Source organism: Barbus barbus (assembly GCF_936440315.1).
Source record: "Barbus barbus genome assembly, chromosome: 33".
Lineage (NCBI taxonomy): Eukaryota > Metazoa > Chordata > Actinopteri > Cypriniformes > Cyprinidae > Barbus > Barbus barbus.
Window position 1 is genome coordinate 20,598,089 of NC_136761.1, and position 22,651 is coordinate 20,620,739.

At 36.1% G+C, this 22,651-nt stretch overlaps 1 protein-coding gene across 1 annotated transcript; it reads right to left on the minus strand.

Moving 5' to 3' along the window:
- Positions 1 to 355: 355 nt before the first annotated feature.
- LOC306852973 (RING finger protein 145-like) lies at positions 356 to 21,878 on the minus strand. Its single transcript, XM_079390110.1, has 11 exons — positions 21,628 to 21,878; positions 19,923 to 20,176; positions 15,199 to 15,307; positions 11,978 to 12,069; positions 7,511 to 7,746; positions 7,244 to 7,419; positions 6,909 to 7,049; positions 6,047 to 6,229; positions 5,801 to 5,948; positions 4,000 to 4,356; positions 356 to 1,842 (listed from the first exon to the last, which is right to left on the minus strand). The coding sequence occupies exons 2-11, from the start codon at positions 20,107 to 20,109 to the stop codon at positions 1,516 to 1,518; spliced, it is 1,956 nt and encodes a 651-aa protein (XP_079246236.1). The 5' UTR covers positions 20,110 to 20,176; positions 21,628 to 21,878; the 3' UTR covers positions 356 to 1,515.
- Between the last annotated feature and the right edge of the window lie 773 nt (positions 21,879 to 22,651).

Genomic DNA, 22,651 nt, shown 5'->3' on the forward strand with positions numbered 1-22,651 from the left:
AAAATGAGGATAAATTGACTAAATGTTTTTACATGTCTTAGATTATAGAACAGAAGATGATTTAAGGTTAAGGTTATGTGCAATAACCGTTAAACAGTTAATATTAAAATTGTATTACGAAACACTAAAAAGAGGCATTTTAAATGCCACAATTTAAAAACTGAAAAATGGATATTCATTTTGATTTATTTAACAGATTTGTTAAAAATGACATGGAACAATTAAATTAATAAATAAAATAATTATTAAATTAATACGTATTAACAAATTATTATTATCATCATCACAGGTGGGTTTAAGAGCACTGAATGTGTTTTTTACGACTCTATGTGGAAGAAAGCCAAGACAAATATTTCATACTTTAGGTTTGGATTTATTCTGACATTCAGGTTCACGTTCAGACTTCAGGCATATTTTACTGAATTCAGCTGCAATTCAAACAAAGTCAGCCTTCACAGAACATCATTCCACATTTATGCTTTATAAAATAAAAAAGAAGAGGATAAATTCAGAATGCTATTAGAATTATACTCTCCATTCTCATTCAGATTTGCTTTTAAATGGAAAATAGCTGTAACAGCTTTTTTAATAATAAAAAAAGAAAATCTGGTGGTTTAGATAAAAGTAACCTTTTTGGAGATTAAAAATCCCTCAAGCCAAACGTCATTCGTTTAACAGACTATGTTAAATATATTAACTTAAACACTTAGTAAAAAGAAAAAACGGCATTCGCAAAGTGTGCTCATACATTCTCGAATGTATTCATATTCACAAATGCGCTAAATGCCAAATACTGATGAGAATGAAATTGACTCTTCTAAACGGTCAGTGTTTATCCACAGCCAAAGGCACTTCCCACTGCCGCCACTACAGGCGCAGCGTTCATAGAAGCCTGAGGCCGCTTCATGACACTCGATGCTGCTTAACACTGTACTTTTGCATATCAAAACTCCTTTACATATATATTTGTACATGGGTATATATTTCATATAACTTGATTCAATGCATACACACCAAAATATTTGGTATCAGACAAGACAAACTTTGGAGCATTGCTTTATGTTACATTAGTGCAAATGCAGTGGCATATATGTATATATATTTTCTCTCAATAAAACAAATAGAGAACAGAAAAAAGATGGGCAACTGCTATTGGATACTGAGAGCGTGCTAGTGGATATGTGCTAAGTGCCTACAGAGCATCACAGCACTATATTGTAGGGTCACATGATCACATTCAAGTTGGTGTTCGCTGGAGATTGTAGTTTCGTAATAAAGGGTGGGGAAGAGCTGGTGTTTTAGTAGAGCACAGATAAGCTTTCTGAGCTCTGGATACTGTGATTTTCTGGATGAGAGGGGGATGGTAGAAGGATTTTGATTGTATAGATGTCTCAAGAGCATTCCACGTGTACTTATCAGTCACGGAGAGGGCTGACAGTTTCCCATCAGACCCTCTGCTGTAACACTGTCTTTTGGCCAGCAGTGTTTGGAGTTGGGTTTGGTTCAAGGCAGATTTTAGGATTGAGAGGGGGAGCAGGCAGGAGTGTCACTGTCGTCTTTTAGCCCAGCCGTGATGTCTGACACTGAAGCGAGAGTGGCGTCATCTTGCTGGGGAACCTGGAGGGTTGAATCTGGCTCTGGATGCTGTGAAGGGTCCAGATCACCTGCTGGCTGTATTGGGTGCTCTTGTGGCGGGGCGTCCTGTGTTGAAGAGCCGAGTTGTAATGAGCCTTTCAGCTGGTTGTGGCAAAGAGGGCAGGTCTCCTGCACATACAACCACTTCTTCAAGCAGCCGGCATGGAAGAGGTGACTGCAGGGGGTGATCACAGCTGACGTCATGTCCTAGATTCAAGAAAAGAAGAGGTTAGTTATTTAAAAAAAGAAATAAAATAATAAAATGAATAATAATAATAATTATTATTATTGTTATTTATAATGTATGCTGAGTAGTAGTAGTAATAATAATAATAATAATAATAATCATACAATTTTTATTATCATCAATATTATAACAACGGCAAATTGTTAGTATAATAATAATAATAATAATAACAACAACATTATTATTAATAATACAATCATTATTAATAATAAGTTATTGTTTTCATCATCATCTTCATTATTATTCCAACAATGGCAAACTATTATATTATTAGTATAATTAATAATAATAATATATGATTTTTGTATTATTGTTTATTATATGTTGAGTAATAATAATAATAATTTTCGCTGTACATTATTATTAATTATACTAATATAATAATTTGTCATTGATATAATAATAATAAAATTAATATTTATAATACATTTATTATTAGTATTCAGTAATATAGCATACATAATAATAATAATAATGATAATAATTTTTCTTCATATATTATTATTATTATGATTATTATTATTAATTATACTAATAATATAATAATTTGCCATTGTTGGAATAATTATGAGGATGATTATGATAACAATTATGATGTTTAATGTATGTTGAGCAATAATAATAATAATAAAATTATTGTTATCATCATCAATATTATAACAATGGCAAATTTATAGTATAACAATAATAATAATAATAATAATAATAACTGTTATCATCATCATCATTATTCCAACAAGGGCAAATTATTATATTATTAGTATAATTAATAATCATCATCATCATAACAATAATACAAACAATAATAATAAAATATGAAGAACAAGTATTATTATTATTAATATGAAGTATTATTATTATTATGTTATTATGCTATATGTTGAGTAGTAGTAGTAGTAATAATAATAATAATAATAATAATTTTCTTTGAACATTATTATTAATGATAGTAATATAATAATTTGTCATTGATATAATAATAAAATTTATATTAATAATAAAATTATTAGTATTATTCAATTATTATCATCATCATTATTATAACAATGGTAAATTATATTATTAGTATAATAATAATAATATAAATAAGAAAATTACTATTATTATTATGTTTAATGTATGTTGAGTAAGGTAAACAAACCCTTTCACAAATCAATTTTCAATGATTAGATAATTAGAAAACTTATTAATCCCTGTAAAGGGAAACTCATTTGCCACCATTACACAGTACAAACATACAAGATTTACACAACTTCATAAAAAAACAGCAGGAATAAAAGACCTTCTAAATCGCTCTGTAGAGCACCGAGGCATCACTAATCTTCAACTAAATAAACTTTTAGGTCCACTACAAATACCGTGTAGTGGATGACCTTTGTAAGACAAAATCATTTTTACTTTTGTCCTTGTTCTCTTCTCCACAATTCCCTCAAGTGAATCAGGATTGAGACCAATAACCGATCCAGCCTTTCTAATCAATTTATTAATCCTATTTTGATCATCGACAGTGATACTACATCCCCAGCAGAGCACTGCATAAAACAAAACACTGGCCATGATTCCCTGATAGATATAATATCAGTCTATATATATATTCAATTTTAACTCATACCAACAAAAGATAAAAATCAAATATCGGCTGAATAGTACCTGCTCCCCTGATGCTAAGGAGTTGTGAATGGTTGCCAGGTGGTTCATATGTTAATATTCTAAAGTGTTTAAGTGGATGTTTTTTATGGTTTCTAGTGTGTTGTGAATGTGGTTGTTAGGTGGTTGCTTACTGACCAAAGTCAAAACAGCTCACCCCCAAATCTCTTATATTCTAGTCTCTGGATAAGGCTCCTTCAAAGTAAGTGTACAATATTGACTGCCAAACAAATATATCTTAAATCCAGTCGCTTGGAAAAGTCCTTCCTCAGCAAGCCACGCAATATTAGATGTGTCCATGTATATAATACAAATGGTGTGGCACAAATTATGCGCATACGTTTAACACTTAGAGGATTATATGAACAACAGTGATCCACCCTAACTGAACCCACCATCAATCTAGCACAGAAATACACAAAGAGACGCGTGCTACAGAATGTACCTGGACATCCATCACAAACACACACCTGGTAGCAGATGGAACAGATGTCATTGTGCTGCTGGAGTTGTTGGTGAGAAGCTGTAGGCAGGCTCTTGATCTTGTTGACAGCATCTCTGCGGAGCAGGAAACTCTGCCAGCCCAGCTGGGCCCTCAGCCACACGTTATAGTAAGAATGGATGAGTACGATGGTGGAGCCCATCACGGTCCACTCCCCAAACACCGTCTCCGACACGCCGTACGCCACCACGCATAGCGCCACCAGGAACTCCAGCAGCCTGTAGGTGCCGTTCACCCAGTAGATGACATCATCCATGTTCTCCACCGGAGCCTTGCGGAGCTCCTCCACCATGAAGAGCACGTAGATCAGCAGCGTGCCCAGCACCTGACAGTCAAAAAGTTGAATTTCACATTACACAAATCAGCAATAATCACAACTCCTACACAACTGTAATAGGTTTTTCACAGCCAGTGACTAGAGAGCAGAGTGGTTTTTTATTTTTTTGCTTTGCATCACAAGAATAAATTATATTTTAATATATATGAAAAAATAAAACGGTCATTTTAAACTATAATAACATTTCACAATATTTCACACACACACACACACACACATCACAATATTTAAATCATATAAATGCAGCCTTAGTGAGCATAAGAGACTTTCTTCAAAAACCATTTAAAAGAAATTCTGATTATATGTAATGCATCTATAAAGTGGTCCAATCACCACTTACTTCACATTTACTCAAAAATTATTAAAATGTATAAATAATTATTAATATATATTATATATTGTTCATTATTAATATTTTCACACATTTTTATTAATAAAAAGTTTGAAATATGAAAATTGTTGGTATAAAAAATTTAAACATTAAATATCACTATCTATTATAATTAAATATTACTATTACTAAATTAAATATTTAAATATTAATAAACATTTTTATTAATATATTTATTACAAAACATTGGTAACTCTTTAACTTTGCATTTGTTAACATTATTTTAACTACATTATAGGTAACATTAACAAAACATTAAAATAAATCTAAAACATTTAATTTATTTAACATTTTATCTTAATTTCAACATTTACTAATACGTTATTAAAATCAAACGTTGTATCTGTTAATATTATTCAATGGAACTGAGCTGACATGAACTAACAATGAACAGATATAAAAAAAAAAAAAAAATATATATATATATATATATATATATATATATATATATATATATATTTTTTTTTTTTTTTTTTATACTTCCTAATAGTGAAGTTGTAGAACACATATGTGCATTTATTTCCTCATAAACAAGATGCAAAGATCCTCTTAAAGTAGAGTTTCATTTCTCCTTTCTTTAAGAATAAACTATATTTAATTTCCCTGAGATACAGGATATTTTACGAAATTACAGTAAGCGCTTACAGAACCAGTTTCAACTTGAAGTTCAACATGATGATTAGCGAGAAACATAAACATCTTCCAAGTAACAGGAAGGTTCTTTTAATAACTTTACATTAGAGAACAGAGAGAAAATTATATAATACACTTTATTAGATACTCTATTTGATCTGCATTTTGTATGGCTAATGTTACCAAAATCCATTAAAATCTCCAAAATTGTTTGTCAAGATTGTGTTGCAATAACATATTCCATATCAGGAATAAAATCTCAACACAATGGCAACATTCCTACAGCGCCATACTGAGAGTTACAATTTCTCACAATTTCTCTTCAGTTTCTGCTCCTTTATACTGTTTCTCACACTCACTAATGCTGTAGTTCAGAGCTGATGGTGTGTGTTTGTGTGGGATCTCTACCTGTAATGAGGTCAAGATACTGGAGGAGATGATGATCAGCAGCCAGAAGTCCATGTGGAAGAACTGACATATCATGTAGGACATGTATGCTGGGAACACCAGCAGGAACAGGCACAGGCTAACCGCACGAAAGTGTTTCCATAAACTCCTGTTGGCAATAACGATTATAAAATAATCAGAACACTAAATTACAATGTTCACTTGTATAATACCTAAATATATGTCTTCAACAATCATTTTATGTACTTGTCTCTAGAGGCTCCCAGCGCCAGCACTATGGGATCAGCTATCTCCAGCATAGACTGCAGGATGGAGGCCACCACAATGAAGAGGATGATGCTGAGGAGGAAGGCTCTGTGGATGACCTGTAGCTCAATCAGTCCAGTCTGAACAGCGAGGATCAGAAGAGTGATTCCTTCCGTCATGCCCCTGAGAGAGAGATGAGGGATTGATGGACTTGTGTGATTTCCATGGTCAATTATGTGATAAAAAGTTAATATGGACTTCATGCCAAACTGTTTAGCAGGGTTATAATGGTATAGTTACTTAAGGAAAGATTAAATGGAGGACAGAGTGGCAGCTTAAATAGAGGTACAAAGCATGAAGAAAAACTCATTTGCCTAGATAAGACAGGTTCAATGCATTAAATTGATCAAAAAACATTGTGACACTAAAAACATTTATGATGTTGTAAAAGTATTGATAATAATAAAAAAATGTTCCTTGAGTAGCAAATCAGCATATTAGAATGATTTCTGAAGGATCATGTGACACTGAAGACTGAAGTAATAGCTGATAAAAAATTCAACAGGAATAAATTACATTTTAAAATATATTGAAATAGAAGTCATTTTAAATTGTAATAACATTTCACAACATTGCTTTTACTGTATTTTTAATCAAATAAATGCAGTCTTAGTGAGCATTTAAGACGTTCTTCAAAACATTAAAATAACCTCAAATAATATAAATAAAATAAACTAAATAAAACATTAAATAATAAAAAAAATAATCATTTTATAAATTAACCAAACAAAATGGCAACATTCTTTTGTGTTTCATAAGAAAAAAAATATTTTTGAGTGACATGAGGGTGGGTATATGATACCTGTGCATGGTGTTGTCATTCATGAAAGCCCTGTAGCCCTGCAGGTAGAACTTGCAAAGAGTGAGCACTCCCAAAGCCACGAATGAAACGGTGAAGACCAGGCCCAGCAGAGAGTATGGAGTACAACAGCACTCTGCAATACTGGAGACATTTAGAAATTAAGTTGCTGTGCACCTTCATGTGACCAAAATCAATCAAACATTAAACACTTACAAACAGTTCATCAAATATTTCACTGGAAAAAAAGACCAGTGACACTTATCTTATTCTATTTCTCTATTACAATCTTTAGTTATTCAGGATTGACAAGCAGAGCAGCCTGAACTTTAACTGACCTGGTGAGAAAAAGGAAGAGCAGCCTCTCTCTAGATGTGGGCTGGTCCCGTGTGCTGAAGTATGTGTAGATTTGCAGAGCAAACAGAACCAGCCAGAAACACATGAACAACACGGGCAGAACCAACTGATTCCACAGAGACATACCGAGAGCCAGCAACCCATAAACCTCCACCACCTAACAGAATAAGACAGAGAAGAGCTTGATTCTTGTTTCTTTGATTTAACCCTCTCAAGTCCGTTCTAAAACTCACTCTTTAGCCTCTAACCTGTGCAAGCTCTCGGTATGCTGTCTTGGCCAGATTAAATGGCACCAGCAGGTTGGAGGCCAAAAAGTAGATGACTTCCAGGCCTGTGAAAATCATGGCAAAGCGATTGACGAAAACGATGGTCTCCAAAGGGACCAGGCACAGCCTGGCCACCAGTGGGAGCAAGTGTGCTGAGAACAGCCAAATGCGCTTGGTCTGCATCACACAGGAGCACAAGGTACACACCACCAGCTGGCCTATTCACACATAAACACAGAGAAATAAAACATCTTATTCATAATAGCATTAAAGATATATAGAAATGTTAGTAATAATAAAATGACTATTAATACCAAACTGCAATACATTACAGTACAGCAATGCATCTGTGCTGTTTTTTTCCCCTACTGTACTCACTGACATTAATGAATGCATCTGTTCTGGCTGGAGTTAATTAGGCCCTACAGAATTTAGAGAATGTTCAAATGTTCACACAAAGAAAAAAGGCATGGTTTCAGTAACCGCAGTAGTGTTGATGAAGCCATGTCAGGGAGACACTGTGTTTCTAGGTGAAAGCAAAAGCACTTTATTTGGCCTTCCGAAAGTAGATGCATGTAGGAATCATTACGATTACTTACAACAGAACAGCAACGCATTTTATGGACAACCGTTTCGTGAACCTAGGAGATGAGATAATTATGACTTTGCTATGACCCAGCAAAGAACGTTGCATGGTGGTTATTATTAAATAACCTAAAAATAACTTATAGAGAACCTTCCCTAATGGTAAGTTTTAGGTAAATTTTTGGCAACCATAAAATAACGTTCCTAGAACGTTGCAGGGTGGTTATTTTTAAAATAACCTAAAAATAACTTATAGAGAACCTTCCCTAATGGTTAGTTTTAGGTTATTTTTATATATAACCCTGTAAAACTGTCTTTCCAGTGAAAACGTTGCAGATGTTTTGTGTGTGTGTGTGTCTGTGTGTGTAATGACCTATACAGAGCCCTGAAATGCGTTTAATGCAGCATTGATTAAAATACAGAAATTATATCAATCAAAACAAGTTTTAATTTGTAATATTAAGCCAGGATTAAGCAAGGAGTGATAACAGAAATCATAACTTTGTGGGTTTATCTTCATTTACTGCTTGCTCACCTCTGATCTGCACGCGCTGCTCCAGCATGCGCTTTCACCTGTCTTCCACAGAAAAATTTATGGTCATACTCGTACTCGCTCGTTTATCGATCTATTTATTGAATAATTACTTAAAATTAATATAGTTATGACAGTAAATATGATTTTGGAGGGATTTGACAAACCTAACTGAAGAGAACATGATGTTAAGTGAGAAGTTTTTCTTTATGGATCAAAAGAGGAGTGTCCCGCTGTACAAACTGTACACAGTGGTAAGAAATGAATGTACTGATATCCTACTTTAAGTCAAGTAATTTTTTTATTCTTTTTTAATATCTGTGAATAAACGTCATATTTTATAAACCATACATTGTGTGAAGACATTTTTATTTGGTGCTGAAGAAATAAAATCTGGGTAGCTACCCCTCAATGGACGGATTTAATCTTGTTTGATAGTTGATGTGCTCAGATAATTTTTTTATTAATTAAACAATAGATAAAAACAAGATATGTTTTTTATAATACCGATTAGGCGTCCATATGGATAATTTCCATGCCACTTATACTATACTGGGTCGTGTGTGCTGGATGATTACTGACCTACAGTGGAGTGATCATACTGGAGTAAATAGGTTAGGGAAACGTTAGAATAACGTTATGGGAACGTTCTACAAACCAAAAACTAACGTTCTATTTCCGTTAAGAAAACTTTCCTGGTTAACCAAAAACAAACCATAAAACATAACATTCTGGCAACCAAGAATTGTTAGTAGGGGACCAGGTGTGTCTCACTCGTACTGGAAAGTGAAGCTGCGAGCTCTTTGATCGCCCCCTGGTGGCTGGCTGCAGTACAGGTCATAAACCCAGCCCTCTCCATGTTAACGAATGGGACTTGAGTGTACGAATGTACACTTCCAATACAATTTTCCAAAATATGATTTTGGTCATTTAAGGTAGTTGTTATCACGCTGATATGTGTTCAATTGTTCGTTTTTGTGGTAAGTTTCATTTTAGTTAGTAATTTGATGCTATAAAAACGGGGCATGTCATTATGGTTGATTGGGTCTGTGGGAGTTTGGACGGGAGTTTGATTCCGCGGCTCCACCTCACGACTCTACTGTGCAGGCTCTGGCTCCAAATGACGTCATTTACTCACAATGGCAGCGGCCATACTGAGATGTTTTGGCTTCACTTTTCTATAGTGGAAGGAAGCGGAGACGCGTCATCCATCTTTTTTTACAGTCTATGTAGGGAACAATCTGGCGCTTCTGAATCAGAGACTGTATGTTTTGTTATTAGTTTAAGTATTTGCTATTGACTGTTCAAATGCGGAATTTTGCGCGTCATGTGTGTGCTCCGGGTGTGTCTCACTCGTACTGGAAAGTGAAGCTGCGGGCTCTTTGATCGCCCCCTGGTGGCTGGCTGCAGTACAGGTCATAAACCCCGCCCTCTCCATGTAAACGAATGGGACTTGAGTGTACGAATGTACACTTCCAATACAATTTTCCAAAATATGATTTTGGTCATTTAAGGTAGTTGTTATCCCGCTGATATATGCTCAATTGTTTGTTTTTGTGGTACGTTTGATTTTAGCTAGTAATTTGATGCTATAAAAACGGGGCGTGTCATTATGGTTGATTGGGTCTGCGGGAGTTTGGGCGGGAGTTTGATTCCGCGGCTCCACCTCACGACTCTACTGTGCAGACTCGGACTCCAAACGAATCTCTACTGCGCAGACTCGGACTCGGACTCCAAACGAATCTCTACTGCGCAGACTCGGGCTCCAAACGAATCTCTACTGCGCAGACTCGGACTCCAAACAAATCTCTACTGCGCAGACTCGGGCTCCAAATTACGTCATTTACTCACGATGGATGAAACGCGTCGTCCATCTTTTTTTACAGTCTATGGTGTGCTCGCGTGTGAGAGAGAGAGTCACAGCGCAGCATCATTTGTGTGTGTGTGTGTGTGTGTGAGAGAGAGAGGAAGAAACAGTCCCACAATCGCGGCTTGTTTCCAAGCACATACGAGCTTCATCAGTTTGTCTGTCACACGACTCTGTTCCCCTCTCGGGCCAGAACTGATGGTAAAACTAAGGACATTATTAACGTCTTTACTATAATTTTGAAAGCTAAAGCTCACAATTATGGAAACGGGCGTTACATTTCGACTCTGCTTGTGGTGTTCGGCCAATCACAATGCACTGTGTCAGCTGGCCAATCAGAGCAGACTGCTTGTCGGAAGGAGGGACCAATTTTAGGCCAAACTCCAAAAAAAAAAAAAACATTACTATTTGTTAGTTAAGGCATTAACTAAAGTTAACTAATGGGACTTTGTTGTAAAATGTACTTATGCAAATTCTGTCATTTATTATTATTATTATTATTATTAGGTGAAAGGTGAAAAATGACATGTTCTGGGTAGTGAGATTTACCTCCCTAAATGGTTTAAATGTCAAGAGTAACATAGAAAGAGAAAGAGGGAAAAAATATAGTTGATGAGAAAGCAAGAAAGTCAGAGGAAGGGACGGAAAGTAAGAGAGAGTGAGGGAGAGTATGACATATTACAAATAAGGGGAAGGGCATACAGTATTTGTGAGTGAGAAAAAAATTAAATATAGGAAGTGAGCAGGAGTGGTTTTGACATTAAGCTGGCGAAGGATAGTACTTATAGAAAAAGTGATGAGAGGGGAAAATATGAAAGCTGGATCTCTGGCTTTTGCGCAGTGTGGTTTAGGGCAGGCGGCACATGAGACGGGAACAAGAGTGGGAAATGCATTGACCTCTGACATCACATATCAAGACATGCAAAACTACCCAACTCTCCCCAGAATGACACTACATGAGCACACGTTCCGATGGAATAAGAGCTGTAATGAGTCAGTATGGGACTCGCACGTGACAGGAACGTAACTTGGAATGTTAATTTGAAGTCAACATGAAATCAGAACTGGCCCTGTTTAACTTAATGCAATTTCATAGTCATAGCACATGACTGTAAATTATTTATATATTATTTAATTGTCATTATATTATTTATTTTAATTATATTTATGAATATTTAAACAATTTATTTTACTTTACTACTAACTAATTACACTAATTAAATATTAAAAACAAATATATAATTTTGATATTATATCGGATAGCCCTAATGACACTAATTCATCGGTGCACATTATTCTAATGAAAAAAAAAGCTTTTATAATCTTTTATTAAAATGTAATAACTTCTTATTCCTCTAAAACTGCCTTTTCAACTGACATCACAAGTTTGTCTTAGTTTTTAATCCTGTTCTTTCAATCCTGCAACAACCAATGAGATGCTTTGGAGATTTTGTCAGGCACTTACAGATGAGCGCGGTAGTGAAACGGTTGATGGACAGAGGCTCCAGGTACAGCGGGCCCTCATAGCCTGACTCCAGTTCACTGCGCACATAGTCCCTGAAACAGAGAACGGTTACCTTATTCTAACCTCTCACAGCACGATATTCCCCCTGAGTCATCCCCCTGAGCCTGTGGTGGATCTATACTTACAGAGCGGTGGATCAGTCCGTCTGTTTTTATCAGACTACAATTCCTGAGAGAACAATCCCTTATATAACTCTCAGCTGAGTCCCACTGAGCAAAAAAACAGCCACTACTGACATTCAGAAGTTTAAAATACTCTACCCTTAGCTAAGGGTTTTTTAATAAGGGGTCTGCAAGCCCTAGGGGCTCTGCAGGGGCTCCATCAATTATTTTTGATCTAAAACTCATTTTTGTGGTGGAAAAAAAGGTCAATTATAACTTTGTTCGTGGAACACAAAGGCAGAATTTCTGAATAATGTGCTGGTCACTCTTTTTTAAACGATTATAATGCATGAAACTGAAGCTTTCAAGTTTAAAAAATTATGCAAAAGTATTATTAAAGCAGCATAAAGTGGACCATAAAAGCTGTGCACTTTTAAAGCCCTGCAATAGCTTTTGGTGAAAATTTTGACTATTGAAATGACTTTGCATATAACAACATTAGAATTTTTTTTCTTACATGACTCGGACAAGTTGGGGTATTAACTCGTTTAGAGGACCGAATGGATGTCATATATGACACACATATAACTGAATAAACATTTACAAAGCTTGCTTAAATTCTTATCTGAGTTTGGCTCTGCTTCGTTTAAGGAGGCAGAGAGGGAATAGAGGAAGGCAGGTAAGTTACGAGCTGGCAGTAATGGCTTTGCCACACTTGGGTGATCTTAATTTGAGCAGCCACTGCTTTTTTCTACAGACACACATTATGCTGAAAAATGTGCTAAAAGCTCTCTCTTAATCTGACACTAAACAGCCAGCTGTCAAATGCAGAACGCTACACTATAATCGCGGACCCATGAGCATGGCAGAGGAGCCTCCAGTAAAGTAACGCGTCTGTCGTAATGCCTGCTCAGATCTTAACATTCTTTCTACCTTCAAAGCATTAAAATTACATCTTTTTGTGCAACATTATTTAAATGTCCAAAAACAAAGTGCAAATAGAAGTTTCTTTATTAATCAAATTATTCATTAGCTTATTAATTAATTATTATATTTCAAATAGTATTAAAGGTATTAAAATACAAAATAAATAAACTTTTATGTTCCATGTAGAAACAACAGCATAGAGATTAGAAAGACATGAAGGCAAGTAAATAATAGCATTAAAAAAAAAAAAAAAAACTTTCCGTCTATCTTTCTCTCCACCTACTAGCTTGTACTTATTTGAACAATGACTGAGACTTGGTGTTTCGAGCACTTCCTCTGTCTGATTGCCTCTTCAAGATTAATCGCTTTTTGTATTCCCCAATTGTAAGTCGCTTTGGATAAAAGCGTCTGCCAAATGACTAAATGTAAATGTAATATAATATACACTACTGTACACAACTTTGGGGTCTGTAAGTTTTTTTTAAAGAAATTATTATTTAGCAAGGATCAAAGGTGTGACAGTAAACTTTTTTTCTATTTTAATAAATGTTCTTTATAATATAATAGTATTGTCAGTCCTCTGTCGTGTGTGTCATGTGTTCCCGCCTCTTGTTTCCATATTTGGTTTGTTTCCTGTCCTTGTTTAGTGTGATTTATTAGTTAATTCTTGTCCAGCTGTGTTTGTGTCATTAGCCTGTGTATTTAAGTTCCTGCCTGTTCAGTTTCGTGTGGTCTGGTCTACTCGTTACTCCCCGGTGTTCCTGTCTGTGTCAGCCTTGCCTTGCCTTGCCTTGTCTTGCCTTGCCTTGTTTGGAGTCATTAAAGACTGTTATCTTGAGTTTACTCCTCGTCTGCGTGTTCCTGTATCCTCCTTGTGTGTGCACCGTGACAATTATATAATACAACATAATATAAGATAACCTTAAAGGGATAGTTTACCCAAAAATGAAAATTGCCCCATGATTTTCTCACCTTAGTCATCCTAGGTGTATATTACTTTCTTCTTTCTTCTACAGTCCGAGTTATATATAAAAAAAAAACAAGTCCTGGCTCTTCCGAGCTTTATAATGACAGTGAATGAAGGTTGAGATTTTGAAGCCCAAAAAATGTGCATCCATCCTTTATAAAAAGTGCTCCACACAGCTCTGCGGGGTTAATAAAGGCCTTCTGAAGCAAATTGATGCGTTTGTGTAAGAAAAATGCCCATATTTAAAACTTTATAAACCATAATCTCTAGCTTCTGCTAACTGTCATACGTGTGTTCAAGAAAGTGGTGTTAAATTAATAATAGTGATGATAATAATAATATTGCACTTCATTTATTTAGGTTTTGTTTTTTTTAATAAACAAAATAAAAAAATATAATAAAATAATTATTTAGTGAACTGCTAATATTTACTCTTTTATACATATGAATTTTCATCATTTTCAAACTTAAAATCAGCAAGCTTTGGTGGGTTGCTGGCAAGTATATGCGCTGCCGGCTTTAGCACTGTTGAGTGAAGAGTGAAACGCGTCAGCGAATGAAATGTCAGTTTTGCATTGTGCTTTGAAAACAGCAGTGAATAGCTTAGATTTATGCTTTCAGTTCGAATGGAAATACAGTAATATACAGTTAGTTGATCTAATATGGTAATTGTGCATTAACAGCTGTCAACCATGTCGGTACGCAAATGAGTAGTCTGAACTTATTTACACAGCATATTTTTTATTTTGGTCACACATGTGCACCTGCATACCACTTATGTACACCCCTAATTATAAAGATTGTAAGAGCCAGGACATTTTTTTTTAAATAACTCCGATTGTATTTGTCTGAAAGAAGAAAGTAATTTACACCTAGGATGGCTTGAGGCTGAAATGATGGGGTTATTTTAATTTTCGGGTGAACTACACTTTTAAGGGCAGAGTTAGGGTCTTAAGTGGGTCAGTCTCATTTTGTAATGAACAAAGAAATGTGTAAACAAATATAATCAACCATATTGTATAAAACAGACTGAATCAAAATGCATAATGGATTCTCTCTTGGTTGAATGGCAAACACAATGTTTTTAAGGAAATTTTAGTGGCTATCAGGATTGTTTTGGTGTTTTCTGTCAGTCTCTTTCTATTTCTAAAGTCCTAAACACTCACCTTGAGATCTGGTGACCAGCGAACAGCAGCAGAGCAGTGAGCACATACAGGTAGAGCTGCACGAGGTGCTGTCGGGGCAGGGTGAGCAGAACCAGACTCAGAATGTAGCCTGAAAGAGAGAGGGATAAAGAAAGAGACTGCTGTTAGACCGCTATGTGAGGATGCTGTCAAGCACACAGGAGGGCCTCTGAGGCCACATCTCTCTCAATATCTCAGACCAGCAGAGAGAGTCCATTCACTCGGACTGTCAAAGGAAGTCACACAATCAGAGCTCACTGACTGAATCCGGATATCCAGTTCATTGATAGTCGCACCTGCAAAAAGAGTCTTTGGCTATGCTCAGAACAGAATACTAGCATACTGTTCAGTGTGCAGAATATACCATGTACTACCTACTTAAAAAAAAATAGCATATGAAACAAACAGCATGCAAAATGCAAATATAAAAAGTAGTTTGTGTAGTCTACATTGTTTACACATTTACTTTGCATTTTCAATTTAGTTCAGTTTCAGTCTCTAAAATTTGAATAACTTGTTTGACAGTCTGATGTGCATAATCAGATCATGTAAAAAATCATGTTAGTCGAGCTGATTTTGAAAATTACAAGCCTATATCGTTAATGTATAAGCGAGAAATAATGATGATATTTAGACCAGCACCATTTCAAATGTGATTTAGCTTTTATACAACAGTAATTTACATTGAAAACCTGAAATTGAACACTACAAAATCTATTGCATTTGTGTATGAATCAGTGTTTCTGAACAAATCAATTGAGTGAGTAATTAGATGACTCATTAATACACACACACAGATACATGTTTCATTGCTAAATGAATCAGTATTTTTGAACTAAGCAGGTGAGTCAATAATTCATTCACTCAAAAGGCAATCACTTGTCGCCACATGCTAGAATTATAGAAAGATGTAACCTGCAGAAATCATCACTTAATATTCTCAACATAATGTACAATTACACACTAAAACACAAACTGACTGGAATATACTGACAGTCTTTTCTGGAAAGTACAAACAGAAACTATCGGAGAGATATAGTGACAAGTCCCAGTGCTGTTGAACAGGCACTCTTGGAGCGCCGATTGGCTAATCAAATTCGAGGACTGGAACTAACTGCTGTTTAATGTACTGTACACTAGTAGATCATCAAGTTATTTTAGGCATACAGAAAATGTGCAGCATACACAGTGAAAGTTGGATGCTGTTTTGAGCCTATGTTATGGCCATCAATGAGAAAACAGAAATAGCAGAAAACACAAATTCAACATGAGATTTAGGTTATTGGAATGCTTGCATTAGTCATTTACCTAATGAAGTGCCTTCTAACGGTGCAATATTTGCTGAAAAAAAGTGCTTTCAAATGTAAATACATTCAGTATTAATACGTCATAACGCACAAGGGTATTGTAGTACATGATTCAGCCTCCGGTCTGACATTCACTGGCTTACGCTGACGTGTTTGTGTGTTCATACGAGTGTGTGTAGACAGGATGAGGCAGGAGATTAAGGCTTTTGCCATGCACAGATTAAGCCCTCATTACTCCACTGCCAAACCCTCTTGATTCCTCCTGTTGCGTAACTGTTTATCTGACGTTCAACACTCATCCTCTCTAGTTCACTTCTGCCATTCACAAATATAAAAACATGCACTATGCTCCATTGTCTAGAACACAGGAGAAATACAACACAGTGGAAATATTCTACTTGGATTGAAGACACAAAGTTTATCTCAGTATTGATTAATGTGAAGTATGCTGGCACACTAGCTTGAACCAATGCAATTACCTGGGAATAAAGTTAGCGCTGAAATATGAGGAAGCTTTCGCCAGGTCAAATAGCAGTGGACTTGGCCAGGTTTGTGGCTGGATAAAATGTTGAAAGACCGCTCATATTATCCATAGACAGTAAAGACGGAAAGTGCCTGTGATCTTGCTGACAGTAGATGTTCTCAATTTAACCTATCTGCTGTAGTGTCTTCAGCCAAACCAAACGCTCTGTAATTTATTTCTCCTATATATAAGTATTGTTGAAAAAGGTTGGATGGGCAATGCTCCGTTTCCTCAATATAATCATAGGGCTAAAGCCCAGAATATATAGGTAATAACAAAAAGTGGAGTTGTTCTGCAGAAATGTCAGCTCCTAGTGTTAGAGAAGGCCATCTCTATTAGTTCTAATAGCCCTGCAGTGTCATATTTTGAAACTAAAGTGTTGAACAGACAGGACAGGCCTATTTTTACCACTTCGTTATAGTGTAAAAATCCACAGGAGCTTCTGAGAGCCAGGTGGTTTTTCTTAACACTAACACAAACCCAGCAAGCCTGAGATTAAAGAAGTCCACCAAAGTTTCTCCTGACAGCAGCACTTTTCACCTGTGGGAGCTACTGTACTTGGACTCCGTCCCCCATTCAGCAGGGGGTCCTGAGGGTACTGTAGCACCACCAACACTGGACAAGTTGCACCAGCAAAGCAAAGCTGCATACAAGTACAGAAGCTGCTGAATCTCTATTAAACAGAACACCAGTAACGGTCCTGCTAGCGGTAGCTCTGAAATGTCAACACCTAGTCATTGCTTCTAAGCAATAGCTAATAAAGCGCACTGCAGAGATGGAAAAATTTAATTGTTTTCTGCCGCTTTGTTTGTGTAATAACCGAGAAAAACAAATCATGCCTGTTTGTTGTAAATTATTCATTTATTTTTGTGAATACACTTAATCTACTACATGTGGGTATTTTAGACAGTTAATGTGGAAAGAGAATGTTATGTTTAATAAAAAGGTGAATGTCATAAAAGGAAAAAAATCATTTTAAAATAAGTTTAAAACGTGCAGTATTTTCAAAAATGCAATCTTTGATTTATTTTGGTTTCATATGCATTTATTATGGTTTTATAAACTTTAAAATATATTTAATTTTTTTTAAGTTAAATTTTTTTACAAATATAATGAATGAATTAATAATTCATAAATATTACAATATTGTAGATTTTTTTTTTATTCAGTATGTTTCTGAATGTTGTTTCCATATGACTGATTCAATGGACAAAAGATTTGTAACACCCATATGCAAAGTAGCAGTTTTAAGGGAACATTTTAAAGGAAATATTAATAAACAAGTCAAAAATAATTAAAATATTTAAAAAAAACATATAAAGCTGAACATTAATACAGAAATAGAAAACATGCTCATCATAGAATATTGTTTTCAAGTCATGTCACTGTATGTATAAATTGCATTTTGAATAAATTATTAGATAGAACAAACAATGAGCAAAATGCCACTGGCACAAATTACAATGTGTATTCATTCAAAACAATTACTTTTTATTCTGTAAACTAGATGTACAGGATGTGCCGTATTGTTTTGAAATTTGCTGGGTGGTAGTCTGTGTTCTAGAGTCATTACCAGAAGCTGCCATACTTATTGTACAAACACATCCGCATGTAACCTCAAAAGCCTCCTCTCCAGGGTAAATAACAGCCACATGGGCATAGCGCATGACCACACACACACACATACAGACAAATCAGGGTCATTAGGGTTTGTTCTTTTGGGTATTACACAAACATCTGATCCAAAAGAAAGTTTTCCTGGAGTCTGTGGCTTTAATTAAAGTTTATAAACCATTAAAACATGGAGTTATGTGGGTGAAGTTGTATTAAAGTCTCTTACAAACAAGACTAAATGAAACCTAAAAAAACAGTCTCTAGAAGTCGTAAACCCTGTCAGATAGAAAAACAAATGTGAACAACTGAGAAGGGGAGAAAATAAAGTCATTCACAACAAAATGATTTCACAAACATCAACACAGCACGATCCCTGTAAATAACTCATGAGATGTGTGTGTTGGGATGTGTGCAGCAGATGAATGGGGGCTGATGCTACGCTTCACTGAGTCTTTTTAAAACTCGGGACAGGGGGCTGAGAGCGACCCATGGCCTGAATCAGTCACCTCAGACTCTACCACTGTCAGCAGTACCACAGGGTAAATAAACAGCGAGAAATAGGTTTGAATAGGTTATTTTTCTTTTGCATTTGAGGTTTTTGCCAGCTCATTTCAGTTTTTTCCATTTTCCACTCAATCACCTTGCTGTCTGTGCCACCATTTCTCAAATGAGAGGCAATCTGGAGTAATGTGATGAGCAGACCACCTGGCTGACCTCTAGAACAAAGCTTATCTCCTGTTCCTATTGCAAAGAATCTTCAGAGACTTCTTGGCTGCCCTGAACTATAACAAGCCAAGCTTTTCTGTGGCTCAAACTGTACAAAGCCAAGGTCATGTGTTCAACTTCTAGGGAAAGCAAGAACTGATCAAATGTACATTTTATGGCAGCATAGTTATGATTCAGCCAACCAGATCTCACAAGAAAATGCAATTATTTTTCAAGGTGGTGATTTCATATGAATTTATATGAAGTGATTTGTACGGAAATATACAACATTCAATTATGCATAAGCAGATTGTACAAAAACATATTAATAAGATTAATCCGAATTAGCCACAAATTCACCAAAATGTAAAATAGCTACAAATTGCCACAAGAGTGTTTTCGGTAGCAGGAGGGGAACAGAGAAACAAGTAAACTGATCTACAGATGAAGGCCATTTATTCCCTCATGGTAATACCATGGTAACTTGATGGGCATTTCATGACAATGAATCACATAAAAAAATGAAAACCATCACATAAAATAGGTTTGCTACTCACCCACATAGTGAAGGTAGAGGGCCAGGTACTTGTACTGGAAGAGGGGGTTGTTGTTGAGGCTGCTTCTCTGGATCTTCTGGAAGAAGGAGCTGACATCCCAGCGGTACAGCACCTCTAGTAACATGATACTGGGGACCCGCAGGCCCACATTCAGCACCGCCTCCACCCGCTCCTTCACGGCCATCATTCCTGACTACCGCCAACCACACGCAATTCCCTGGCACTATCACACACCAGCACTGCACTGATACGAGCTAGAGAGCCACAAACAGAGATAGAGAGAGAGGTTCATGACTGTCAGTCAGTAAAGAAGGTGTTGTCTGAGACAAGCTCTACATGCACAAGAAAAGCTCTGAAAACAAGACCAAAATACATATTAAGAGAATTATTTCTCAACTGAATACATCAGCGAATACAAAAACTTTATATGTAGGTTATAATTAGACAGACAATGTAAAATGTGGCAGCATTGTGTACTGAAGTTTAATGGACAGAGTTAAACAGGTTATTACATTCCTTAGAAATACATGTTTTTAAAACTCACACAAAACACAGCATAGATGGTGCATAAAACAATCTGATAAACAGCACTGTATACCATAACTTAGCAAATAATGTAGATAACTAGATTATCAAAGTTTCCATTAAACTGCATAGCAGCAGTCTTATAGGGAAACAGTTACATAATCTGTTTTGCACTCAGTGTGCTACCTGTACACACTTATGAGGGAGGGTTTTGTAAATTCGTTTGTAAAGTAACTTCTGTGGGGCATTTTTCGGACCCCGTAATTAGCTGTGTTTGCGCAAAATTTGTCAGAATAAAAACGCCTATAAACTATGTTTGAAAAAAAATATATATATTTTTTTTGTGAGATACTTGTAATACTTAAATATATAATAAAGTGATATATATGCTATATGTTTGTATTTTTAGCAGGATAATTAAAGCAAAATGTTTCGCCAGCCTACTGTTGCTATGGTTACCTCGTAAAGCTAGCGCCTGACACTAATCTAACTTTTGTGATTAATGAAACATTTCAAATCCATTAAAAGGTAGCTGCTATACTTGTCTGTATAAAATAAATACTTTTATCATCCCAACTTGTTGTTTGGACTTCCTTTGGGAGGTTTAAGCTTTATTTAAAAGAGTAGCTCGGCCCCTCGACCCCAAACGCCGACGTTTCGCACCCTCCCTGCTAATGTATTTCTAATGTTAGGGCCAGTCGAAATGAACTATAGTGACCCCGAGCTCATTGAAAATGCATTGTGTGTGACTGGCTGATCTCACAGTGAGCCTGTTGCAGTAGTGCTACTAAATAAGCGCGTCTACAAAAATAACTTCGTTTTCCGTGCTATTGGCGTAAATAAAAACAACAAATGTGAGGATATGTATGTTGTAGCCAATGTTGTCTGTAACGTTACAATGACGCGACGCTGCTGGTGTTAAACGCCTGTAATTAAAGGAAACCTGCACGGAAATAGTCGGATATCTCTGGCCTCTAATCGCACGTTATATATAACGTTAATAACGTTACTTGGATGCAGCTAGCTATGCAGTACGCGGCTAACGTTATATATGTGCCTTCTCTCTCTAGAGATGCTGCTATGAACTGTAGTGACCTCGGATAACAAACACTGACACTCATGTCCGGATCCCCCGCTCAATGAACCGCAATTTAACAGACAAAATAAACATTCAACTTACACGATTATGACTCTCGCAAGTGCTCGCGACTACGATGTCCGACCTTTATTCTTCTGTCGGATGTCAACCATGTTGACGGAGGAATGGATGGAGTGGTTGGGGGTCTCAGGGAAATGGCATTCCTACCGAAGAGACGCGGCGAGGCACCGGGACTCCTATCGCATCATCCCGCAGCCATTACAGATTGCCACAGTGATCGGTACTGAGCATGTGCGCCGCGGAGAGCGGATTAGAGAGCGCCGTGGCATCATGAGGGCACAGCACACGTTAGAGACTGAAAAAGGAAGAGAGGGGGTGGATAGGTGGAATGATAAGGAGTCAGAGCAGACGACTCAGCATTCACAATGCCAACTGTGCTATAAAGATTAAGAGTGCTATAATGAACCAGATCAGGGGGCTGTGAATAATACAAAAATTATAATCGACTTTAATTAGGCTATCTGTGATATTACCTCTTCACATTGATATATCTCTCCCCCTCTCGCCTTTTTGGTGTTGAGAAAAGTCAGGCAGACAGCCTATTATTTCTTTCAATAATAAAAATATAACACACACACACACACACACACATGGAGCTATGGTAGTCGAAGTAGGCCTCTGTGTGTGTGTGACCCTGGACCACAAAACCAGTCATAAGGATCAATTTTTTTGAAATTGACATTTCTACATCATCTGAAAGCTGAATAAATAAGCTTTCCATTGATGTATGTTAGGATAGGACAATATTCGGCCAAGATACATTGCTATAACATCCGTAGTTATGAAATGTTTGGAGAAATATGTTGTGTCCAGACTGAAAAGCAAAATAAACTTATCATTGGATCCTTTTCAGTTTTCTTATAAGAAGAGAAGAGGGACTGTTGATGCTGTCAATACTGTTGTTCACTTGACTTTACAACATTTAGAGAACGTTAATGCTTATGCACGGTTACCTTTTGGGGACTTTAGTTCAGCTTTTAACACGCTTCAGCCAGTTATTCTTGGACAAGCTTGTAAAAATTAACGATAATCCTTTTATTATTAA